Consider the following 11435-nt stretch of genomic DNA (forward strand, 5'->3'; position numbering starts at 1 on the left):
TTATGCACGCTATATGCAGCACATAATACAGGTGACGTGTGGAAAGAGTTACTGACGAGTGGAAAGAGTTTTATTGTGAGATTGTTTTGTATGCTGTAGCAAGGCTACAGTGAATGCGCTGTTGGCGCGACTTTTGTTTGTTGATTTGAGTTTTGTATATAAAACGTGCGAGTCCCAGTCGCGCCGACCCTGTCTTCCTTCCAAACACTGAACCTCTTCACAACTTGTAAAGCAATGATGTTCGTTTGCACGCACTTTGGGAGGGTGGGGGGCGCGAATTAAAATAGACAAACTTGGGGGGGCGCATATCCTAAAAGGTTGAAAACCCCTGGTTTATGGTAAAAGACAAAGCTTGCATTTTTTTTTATAGATTTTACGCGATTTTGAAGATAAATTGCAGGGCAGTGTTAACGATAGGTTCTTAATGATTCTGTGAGCAATCTGCACGTAACGTGCGACCTACTGTTTATGTATGACGGTAAATCATTTGTACAGAAACAATTTAAAACGTGCATTCCCCCGATCAAAAATTTGTATACAGATGGCATAACTGGCTCGTGACTCAAACAACTGAAGCAATGCCAAGCTCAGTCCCAAGATCAGGTTCGATTTTCTGCATTTTTCGCATCCACAGCCAGTCTTTTGAGAGTTTTTTTTGACAATTCAGAGCCACCGTACAAGCGAACGACAAAATCGAGCAACCAATTCGATTACTAATCATGTATTATTTGGGTATAAAATATAACCTGTATACAGCTGTTCTGTCTGCCCAGCGCTTCCGCCGGCCGTGTGTGTGTGTGTGCGTGCGTGCGTGCGTGCGTGTAGGTAGGCTATGTGTATGCGTGTGTGTGTGCCCATACCTTAGACATATACTGCCAGTCTCTGTTCAGGATCGATTGGTTCACGGAAATTGGTGGTCTTCTTTTTAATATGTGGCTCCAGTATCGCTAGCAAAGCATCAACTGTTCCACTGACATTCTGAGGTAAATTTTGAATCGTTTGGGATAATTTCGCAACTCCTTGATAAGGAGGTGAAACTCTCCTTCCTCTCGGCGCAATCTCAGGATTGGATGGACCCAATATTTCCTCTTTCTTTTTCTCTTTTTAAGAAGAAAGAGGGCAACAAAATCATCCTCACTGTTTGACGAATCCATTTTGTATTTTTTGCGTTTTTTCTCACAAAGGTTTAATAAATACGCATCGGACTCAGTGTGCAAGGTTTCTGTGCGTGACGAATTTTAAGGCTGACGAACACGAAAAAACGCATTCGAAAATTTCTGACTCAGTGTGCAATGGCCTTTAGGGCCTGCTGTGGCGACCTGACGATGGAGGAAGACCCTTTCCCTCGCGTGAAGAGGGCAGCATTGCCTTACTAACCATTTCTCTACACTGTAAAAAAAGAAAAGTTGACTTAACTTAAAATTATAAGGCAACTTGCTGCACAGATTTTTTGAGTTGACTCAACTAATAGAGTTTACTCAACTGGAGATGTTATAGTTGAGTCAACTCAACTATAGAGATGTTTTAGTTGAGTCAACTCAAAAAAATCTATGCAGCAAGTTGCCTTATAATTTTAAGTTAAGTCAACTTTTCTTTTTTTACAGTGTATGGCGGGAATTATTTTATGGACCGGTGTAGAGAAATACGCGGAAGGAGATCGCGGATGTTTCGCCCGCGGTTATGATCCCGTTTGTTAAGCCTGACGCCCGCGATATTGGTCAGAGGATTGCGGCAGAGGCTCCTCAAAGACGAGAGATTATTCATCGGACGGGAATTGCTCGATTCGGACCTGTTAGGACGGGCTACATGCTGCAAAACTGTCAATGGAATGAGGTGAGACTGCTGAGTATATATACACACCTCTTACCATTGATTGCTGAGTGCTCTCCACTTGTGTTAATTATCTGAACGTGCTCCTCCCGAACCTTGTTAATAAAACATCATTTAAAGAGACAGCTTGCACAATGGGTCCAAGTAAAGACGTTTACAAATGTGTCCGCTGCAGCTTGGTATATGCAACAATTGAAGATATTAGAAGACATGTTTGTCGTATGAGTTTTATAGTAAAAATATAGAATATCAATAGTGATCAGCAATAATGATAAGCCTACTCACAATAAAAATAGGTCACACAGATAATAACAGTCTCGGAGGTAAGAAGTGGATTATCCTTCACCTGAAATGTTTGTCTTTTGATTCTGAAATGCAAGGCAAATGTTGGATCACAAGGAACCACAGTTTCCACAAATCCCTTCACTCGAATGGGATGTTCTCTTTTATTCTGGACGGCAAGGGCAGTGATTTTTTTTTTTTTTTTTTTTTTTAAACACGTATTTATACCGATTTCATCAGGCTCCAAAATTCTTCAAAAAGAACACAAAGAATGGCATTCTCAGCTGCCATAGTTGCAACTCTTGCGTCATCAGAACAGGATGTTCAACGCACCACCATTTCCATTTAAAAAACGTTTTGCAACTTTTTGTCGGGGCTGAACGCACCCCAGTATTCTGGTTTGGTCATGTGACGTTCGACATTTACCCTATATTGATTCACTAAAATCAAAAGTAGGAGTGACTGGGGTGCAGCGCTCTGTGCCCGAGGACAATCTGAAATAAGCCAATTAGCTCAGCCTCAAGTCACAAGCGTTTCAAAAGTTTATAGACAACCATTTGTCCATACCCGCACACACAAAACAAACGAAATACAATTTTTGACTACCAGTAGAATATTATGACTCTTATGACTACAAATAATGTTATTTCAGAATTATTTTGCAATATATAGTTATCTTATTTTTAACATGTTGAAGTAGCCTTCTTCTCTGGCTAACTTGAAGGGAACGGCACTCCAGCACCCCCGGCCGCCGCTGGTTCTATCACTGTTGACTTTTTAATGCGAGGTGCCAAGCTCATGTGCAGTCTACTGCTGTTGAATACTTTGCAGTTTTTCTTTGTAGGTTGCACTAATAGTTTTTCTTCATGTGTTTACAAATATTACTTGCATTAACAATTATAAAACTGTCCACAGATCACTCCACGTCTAGTTCCAAAGTTCATCCAATGTTATTTCACCAGTCTTTACATAAAATGTATAAATATGGACTTTAACAAGATTTTAGATTAAAGGCCAGGGTAACCTAACCCAAAACTGATAGCTAAGATTTGCCTTCAATCCAAGGCTGTTAACCACAATTTAACTACAATAATATTGAATATGTTTTCTGTAATATACCTCCATAGATAATTTTGTTGCTTCAGCATTATTTTATATTAAAGAAAAAAAATCACCTTTTTGAACATGAAAGACAAATGATCAGCACGATTTCACTGTGGACATTGGCTGAAGAATGACATGATGACAGGCCAGGGTAACCTAACCTCTACTGATATTTATATTAAAATAAGTTGACAGAGGTCTTGTCTTGTTTACAATTTGATATTCCTTTAAATACATAGGTTAATAATTAATTTAAGAATTAGTACTAGGTCAGCAAGAAAATTATATAAAATGTCTGTTTCTCTGAGGAGCTCTTCACACACCATCTGCCATGAGAGCTGTTGTGCTTGCCCTGACTGTAGCCCTTGTGGGTAAGTCCAAATATATTTATATGTTTTTCCTTCTCTCTCTTTTTAGCTCTATAGAAGAACTTGTTTGGAAAATTAAAAACCTCTTGAAAACCAAATTTAAAACAAGATTTTCATAGAATATGTTTTCTGTTTCTTTCAGCGAGTCAACAGATCAACCTTGGTAAGTAATATGATATGGCAAATTAGTTTTAAGTGGTAATTTAGAATGCATTATTGCTTAAAAATACTGACCCTAACAATTGACTAAGATCAAAAATACTGTACACTTTTCAGTTCCTGAGTTTGCCCCTGATAAGACCTATGTGTACAAGTATGAGGCTCTGCTCTTGGGTGGTCTTCCTCAAGAAGGTCTGGCCAGAGCAGGAATAAAAGTCAGCAGCAAGGTTCACCTCAGTGCCGTGACAGAGAACACCTTCCTGATGAAGGTAATGACCATTAAACTGTACACTTTGTAGGTGTTCCACACTGACAGGAAACAAAAAAGTGTTGGCAAGCTCTAGCTGCAATAGCAACAGTTCCCACATTTAAAGTGAAGATGTTCCTTTTCAGCTCATGGATCCTCTACTCCACGAGTATGCTGGCATTTGGCCCAAGGATCCATTTGTTCCTGCCACTAAGCTCACCTCAGCTCTGGCTGCTCAGCTTCAGATTCCCATCAAGTTTGAGTATGCTAATGGTGTGGTTGGAAAGGTATTCGCCCCTGCAGGAGTCTCCCCTACAGTACTGAACCTGCACAGAGGAATCCTCAACATCCTTCAGCTCAACCTCAAGAAGACCCAGAACATCTATGAACTTCAAGAGGTGAGAGAATTATCCTGGTACGTTTTTGATCTATTTTGAGTTCTGCAATCTAATTTTTTGACTTGTCCTTCAAGGCTGGAGTTCAGGGAGTGTGTAGGACCCACTACGTCATCAGTGAGGATCCAAAGGCCAACCACGTTATTGTCACCAAGTCTAAGGATCTGAGCCACTGCCAGGAGAGAATCATGAAGGACGTCGGTTTGGCGTACACTGAGAGGTGTGCTGAATGCACAAAGGTAATGAAGAAGACTGGAAAGAATTTAAATATTTACTCAATATAATGAAAATGCCAAGAGTCAAATGGTCACATACCTTTCTCCCAAAAGAGGGTCAAGAGTCTGATTGAAACTGCATCTTACAACTACATCATGAAACCATCTGCCGCCGGTGTACTGATCGCTGAAGCAACAGTTGAGGAAGTGCATCAGTTTTCACCCTTCAATGAGATCCATGGTGCTGCCCAGATGGAAGCAAAGTAAGATTGATCCTCTGTGAGATTTCTCTTAAAAATATGAAGTAAAAATATTACTAAGAAATAAAGAAATTTTTTTTTTTTTTCAGACAAACCTTGGCTTTTGTTGAGATTGAGAAGACGCCTGTTGTTCCAATCAAAGCTGATTACTTGGCCCGTGGATCCCTGCAGTATGAGTTTTCAACTGAAATTCTTCAGACCCCCATTCAACTCCTGAAGATCAGTGATGCACCAGCTCAGGTATAATTCATTACTTAACATCTTTAACAGTCTCCAAGTCAAAGCCTTTAATCCATGAAGACATCATCTGAGTGTTGCCCTTACTTTTTCTAGATTATTGAGGTCTTAAAGCACCTTGTTGCAAACAATGAGGCCATGGTCCATGATGATGCTCCACTTAAGTTTGTTGAGCTCATCCAGCTCCTGCGTGCTGCCACCTTGGAGAATATTGAGGCTATCTGGGCTCAGTTCAAAGACAAACCAGTTTACAGGTACAATATTTTAGCAATAAGAAATATAGTTTAAGGGCAATTTTTTATTATGAATATATTTTAAACAATGAATATGTTAGGCGCTGGCTTCTGGATGCTCTTCCTGCTGTTGGCACACCAGTCATTGTAAAATTCATCAAGGAGAAGTTTCTGGCTGGTGAACTTTCCATTCCTGAGTTCATTCAGGCTCTTGTAGTTGCTCTGCAAATGGTCACTGCTGATTTGGACACCATCCAGTTGACAGCTGTGGGTATATCTTACTATACTCAAAGTGCTGTTATTCAAATATGACCAAAATCCAATTAATCATTTCTGTATGTTGCTGAATAGAGTTTGGCTATGCACGAGAAAATCGCCACAATCCCAGCTCTTCGTGAAGTCGTCATGCTGGGATATGGTTCCATGATTGCCAAACACTGTGTTGCAGTTCCCACTTGCTCCTCCGAGCTCCTCAAGGTAAACACCTCAAGATATCCACAAATTTCTGTCATGGACATAGTATAATATTTGATATCTGTCTAACTGTATGTGCCTCAAACTCCTCAGCCCATCCATGATATTGCTGCAGAGGCCATTTCTAAGAATGACATTCCTGAAATCACTTTGGCTCTGAAAGTTCTGGGCAATGCTGGTCACCCTGCTAGTCTTAAACCCATCATGAAGCTCCTACCTGGACTGAGAACTGCAGGTACTTCTCTGCCTCTTAGAGTCCAGGTTGATGCCATCTTGGCCCTGAGGAACATTGCCAAGAAAGAGCCCAAACTGGTAAGTGTCAGACATTGTAGGAATAAATTACTGTAAAAGATTATACACATTTTCTTCCAATAATATACTAATCTTGTTTCCTGCTTCAGGTTCAGCCAGTGGCCCTGCAGCTTGTATTGGACAGGGCTCTCCACCCTGAAGTGCGTATGGTTGCTTGTATTGTGTTGTTTGAGTCCAAGCCCTCAGTGGCTCTCGTCTCCAATCTTGCTGGTGCCTTGAAGACTGAGACTAACATGCATGTTGCAAGCTTTGCCTATTCACACATCAAGTCTTTGACCAGAATCACAGCTCCGGATATGGCATCTGTGTAAGAACAAATAATTCCACACATATTTTACTTCATCACATAAAATGAACACAAGCCAAAGGTAATCATGGTTGTCCATTTCAGTGCGGGTGCAGCTAATGTTGCCATCAAGCTCATGAGTCGCAAACTGGACAGGCTTAGCTTCCGTTTCAGCAGAGCCATTCAGCTGGACTTCTATCATAGTGAGTTTTGCATTTTTTATAAGAGAAATGGTATCTTGGGTGTTTCTTAAAATGTATTAAAAAATTCTCCTGACATAAAAGATCGCATTAAATGTATTCTTACCTCTGTCCTGGTGCAGCTCCTCTTATGATTGGAGCTGCTGGTAGTGCCTACATGATCAATGATGCCGCCACCATCCTGCCGAGAGCTGTTGTAGCTAAAGCACGTGCTTACCTGGCTGGAGCTGCTGCTGATGTTCTTGAGGTGGGCCAACCAAGACTTTAAAAAAAAATCTGACAATCTGTTTTGAAATGTTTTGTTTCACTTTATTTTGATGGTCCGTTTACCACATCCTGTTGACTTTAAGTAACGTTGCACCTACATATCAACTAGCTCTCATCACAATAAAGAGTTAGCAGATATTAAGCAGACAGTCTACTAATACTCTACTAAGAGTAAGTTGACATGTAGTTGCAAAGTTACTTATAGTGAACAGAATGTTCAGAAGGAACCATCAAAATAAATTGTTACCAAATGTTTTCAGTCTTCACTCAGTTAATTCTCTCAAACAGATCGGTGTGAGAACTGAAGGAATCCAGGAGGCTCTTCTGCAATCTCCTGCTGCAGATGAAAGTGTTGACCGTATCACAAAGATCAAGCGCACCCTGAGAGCTGTAAGCTTTCATGTCCAGTGTACAGTATAATTGTGTACTTTTAAGTAATATTATAAACATGATATAGGCAAAATGTATATAACTTCTCTGTTTTAACACCTCAAGCTCACAAACTGGAAGGCCTTTCCAACCAATCAGCCATTGGCATCAGCCTATATCAAATTACTTGGACAAGAAGTGGCTTATTTCAACATTGACAAGACCATCATTGAAGAAGCAATACCGGTACTGTGTTGTACTTTATGCCCTCTCTCTCATTAATTTATTTTTTGTGATCTGTCTCAAAAATAGTGCTCACAATTAGAAAAAAGTTTCTCATAAACACTATCCCCAGATGGTCACTGGACCCAAACCACGTGAACAGTTGAAGCGTGCCCTTAAAGCTTTGCAGGAAGGAGTTGCCTTCCAGTATGCCAAACCCCTGCTTGCATCTGAAGTGCGTCGTATCTTGCCAACAGCAGTTGGTTTGCCCATGGAGCTCAGTTTGTACACTGCTGCTGTCGCTGCTGCAAGTCTCAATGGTATGTTGTTTTTTTTGTTGTTGTTTTTTTTTTATCTTAGGTTTGGAGGTCTCTTATTAGGTCTTGGATATAAGAGTGTCACTTTGAAGTTTGATGTTGCTCTGTTCATCCCTCTAGTTAAGGCCACCATTACACCTCCTCTCCCTGAGGAGATTGAGACTATGACTCTTGAGCAGCTCAAGAAGACTGATGTTCAACTCCAGGCTGAAGCTAGACCAAGGTACACATTTGCAGCTACATTCATGAAGATGAGATATAGGGCCCTATTTTAACGATCTGAAACGCAAGTGTCAAGCGCAAAGCGCAAGTAACTTTGTGGGCGGGTCTTGGGCGCTGTTGCTATTTTCCCGACGGAATAAATGACTCTTGCGCCAGGCGCAAATCTAAAATGGGTTGGTCTGAAGTAGCTTCATTATTCATAGGTGTGGTTTGGGCGTAACGTGAAATAAACCAATCAGAGCGTCATCTCACATTCCCTTTAAGAGCAGGCGCGCTTGTTCTAAAGCGGATTCCTATTGTAACGGCGGATTTGCCAGGCGCGCGCCAGGAGCGGTTCACAGCCAAGGAGAGCAACGCTCTCGTCACGGCCGTAAAAGAGAGAAGTTACATTGAAATGGAGAAACCCACCCAAATTAACTTCGGTTAAACAGGCGTATGATAATTTGGGTAAATGTGTAAGCTAGATTTATGCTTTTATAATAAATAGTCTATCTATCTATCTATCTATCTATCTATCTATCTATCTATCTATCTATCTATCGTAATAATGTATGATTTGCAAAAATGAAAACTGCTGCTTCTGTGTAGATGAGAGAATCAAAGTGTATGCGCGTTGTGCACACGCTACATTGATTATGGCCAAGCATGCGCCCTTAAAATAGCATATGAATAACATGCGCAACGCGCCACTGACTTTAAACAATTTTTTCCTGGTTAGTGGCGCAATTGTTTTCTAAACCTGCAAAATAGCATGAAGGAACGTTTGCGCCGGAACACGCCTCCTTTTTTGCGCTGAACCGCCCAGGGAGCGCAAGTTCATTCCCTAGTTTAGCGACGTGCTTCTGTGGAGGTAAAAGCGCGCTTTGCGCGGGTGCAAAATAGGAATGATACATGTGTCGTGTACAAAGTCAATTGCGCTGGGTGCAAGATAGGGCCCATAATGTACATGACAACAGTTTTACAAACAATCTCCCTTATTCTTATTTCAGTATTGCTCTCCAGACCTTTGCTGTGATGGGAGTGAACACTGCCTTGATCCAAGCTGCTGTTATGGCAAGAGGAAAGGTCCGTACAATTGTCCCTGGAAAAGTGGTTGCAAGAGCAGACATTCTCAAGGGCAACTACAAGGTGGAGGCTCTGCCTGTTGAGCTTCCTGAACACATTGCTGATGTGAGGTAATGCAATCTTAGTCTGACCAGTGTAGAAAACATTCTGAAATAACTCAAAAGGTTTCTGAAAGTGAGATTCAACTTTTTCTTGTTCCAACAGCTTTGAGACTCTTGCTGTGGTCAGAAACATTGAAGAGCCCAACGCTGAGAGAATTGTTCCCTTAGTACCCGAGTTGGCCACTCTTGCTGATTATTTGGTAAATTTTGAACACACACATGATGGATATGTGTTAGTATGCAGAGCATTCATTTGTTTTAAGTTTTTTTTAAATAGCAAGGCTTGTTATAATACTTAATTATTCTTTTCAGTCCTCTGAAATTCCAGATGAGACTCCCGTGAGAGCTGCTGCTCCATTTCACAAGACTCTCTGTCTTGCTGTCCCATACATTGAAATCAAGGGATGCGTTGAGGTGCACTCCCACAATGCTGCTTTTATCAGAAATTCTCCTCTTTTCTACATAATTGGACAGCACTCAGCCCGTGCTGCACTGACAAGAGGTATTCACTCAGAGAAGATTACATTGATTAAACTCAAATGTTTTCAGACAAAATTATAATTGTCATTTTGGCTTTAGCTGAAGGTCCTGCAGTTGAAAGACTGGAGCTTGAAGTCCAAGTTGGTCCTAGAGCTGCTGAGAGACTCCTTAAGCAAATCAGCCTCATTGATGAAGAGACTCCAGAAGGAAAGGCCTTCCTGTTGAAACTGAGGGAAATCCTGGAGACTGAAGACAAAAATGCGTCCGTCTCTTCTGAAAGCAGCAGTAGCAGCCGCAGGAGCAGGAGCAGCAGCAGCAGCAGCAGTTCAAGCTCCTCCATGTCCAGCTCTCGTATGAGTAAGGTGAGGATGTGGAATGTAGCGTGTTGGTTAGGTAGCCAATATTTGTGTTATAAATATTAATTTACACTTAGTCATTGTATATGGATTTTCAGACTGCCACCATCATGGAGCCCTTCAGGAAGTTCCACAAAGACCGGGTAACTATACTAAAAACAATTTTGTTAAAAATCTTGATCATCAATTATCATGTCTATAATGTGTTTTGCTTGCAGTTCTTGGCACCCCATGGCGCCTCAAAGGCAGTAAGCAGTGGAAGCACTGCATCTAGCTTTGAGGCTCTCCAGAAACAGGTGAATCAATTTGTGTAATTTGTTTGTTCATAATAACATAAAACCCAAAAGGTGAAATTTTGCACTAAAATCTGCTTGAATTGATTATGGTTTATGATTTCAGGCTAAGTTCCTCGGAAATGCCCTTCCACCTGTTTTTGCTGTCATTGCCCGTGCTGTGAGAGTTGACCACAAGCTGCTGGGCTACCAACTTGCTGCTTACTTTGACAAGCCAACAGCAAGAGTGCAGCTCGTTGTTTCCTCCATCGCTGAAAATGACAACCTGAAGATCTGTGCTGATGGTGCCCTGCTGAGCAAGCACAAAGTTACTGTAAGACTGGAACTATTATCGAAATTAATTTCTCAAGTGAAATAATTTACATCATTACCATCTTTTGAACACAAATGTCTTTCAGGCTAAGGTTGCTTGGGGTCAAGAATGCCAACAGTATGCAGTCACTGCTAAAGCTGAAGCCGGTGTCCTGGGAGAATTCCCTGCTGCACGTCTAGAGCTGGAATGGGAGAGGCTGCCAATAATTGTCACTACATACGCCAAAAAGTAATGTTCAGCAACACTGAATGACAAAGGTATTGTATAGTTTAAAAATGGAACTGGTTTAATCTGCTCTTCTTTGTGCATCACTTCACAATTAGACTGTCTAAGAACATCCCTATGGCGGCTTTCCAGACAGGCTTTAGACTAGAAAGAGCAACGAACAGTGAGAAAGAGATTGAACTGACTGCAGCCTTGCCAACTCAGAGATCCTTGAATGTCATTGCTAGGATTCCAGAGGTGAAATAGTTTTCCATTAAATTATGACTCTCACAGAGATATAATAAGAAAATGCAACTAATTAATTTTCTTCCTGCTGCTCTAGATGACACTGTCAAGGATGGATATTCGTCTCCCTGTCGCTGTTCCCATCAATCCAGATGGAACTCTTTCCATTCATATCGATGAGGACATTCTCTCCTGGATCCAGAAACATTTCAAGGAAGAATAAGACATGAAGAATTACATTTGACATTTTCAGAAGAAAATGTGAGCTGTATTTATGTAGAATTTATTGTTCTTTGACAGTTTAATTGAATACATTAACAATGTTGTGATGTGTGTAATGCAATCTAATGTTAATAAATACCCTGCAAGTCGCAGAAA

At 41.0% G+C, this 11435-nt stretch overlaps 1 protein-coding gene across 1 annotated transcript; it reads left to right on the forward strand.

The window, feature by feature from the left end:
* The first annotated feature begins 3529 nt into the window (after positions 1 to 3529).
* LOC311084559 (vitellogenin-like) lies at positions 3530 to 11435 on the forward strand. The gene is made up of 28 exons (XM_084116681.1): positions 3530 to 3587; positions 3727 to 3747; positions 3861 to 4012; positions 4137 to 4388; positions 4463 to 4624; positions 4715 to 4863; positions 4950 to 5100; positions 5194 to 5351; positions 5432 to 5597; positions 5682 to 5807; positions 5898 to 6116; positions 6206 to 6423; positions 6508 to 6605; positions 6725 to 6849; positions 7158 to 7259; positions 7365 to 7484; positions 7594 to 7780; positions 7898 to 8000; positions 8989 to 9174; positions 9269 to 9365; positions 9478 to 9667; positions 9745 to 10007; positions 10100 to 10144; positions 10220 to 10297; positions 10401 to 10607; positions 10693 to 10835; positions 10931 to 11069; positions 11155 to 11435. Exons 1-28 carry the CDS (start codon positions 3548 to 3550, stop codon positions 11278 to 11280), a joined length of 4023 nt encoding a protein of 1340 aa, XP_083972807.1. The 5' UTR covers positions 3530 to 3547; the 3' UTR covers positions 11281 to 11435.

The sequence above is a fragment of the Abramis brama genome, assembly GCF_963993115.1.
Source record: "Abramis brama genome assembly, chromosome: 6".
NCBI lineage: Eukaryota > Metazoa > Chordata > Actinopteri > Cypriniformes > Leuciscidae > Abramis > Abramis brama.

What these genes read in the sequence shown, in the direction of transcription:
- LOC311084559 (XM_084116681.1), top strand. Translation starts at nt 3,548, where the DNA reads ATGAGAGCTGTTGTGCTTGCCCTGACTGTAGCCCTTGTGG. An exon ending in GCTGCCCAGATGGAAGCAAA is followed by an intron (nt 4,864 to 4,949) that starts GTAAGATTGATC and finishes TTTTTTTTTCAG; the next exon opens with ACAAACCTTGGCTTTTGTTG. An exon ending in TCAGTGATGCACCAGCTCAG is followed by an intron (nt 5,101 to 5,193) that starts GTATAATTCATT and finishes TACTTTTTCTAG; the next exon opens with ATTATTGAGGTCTTAAAGCA.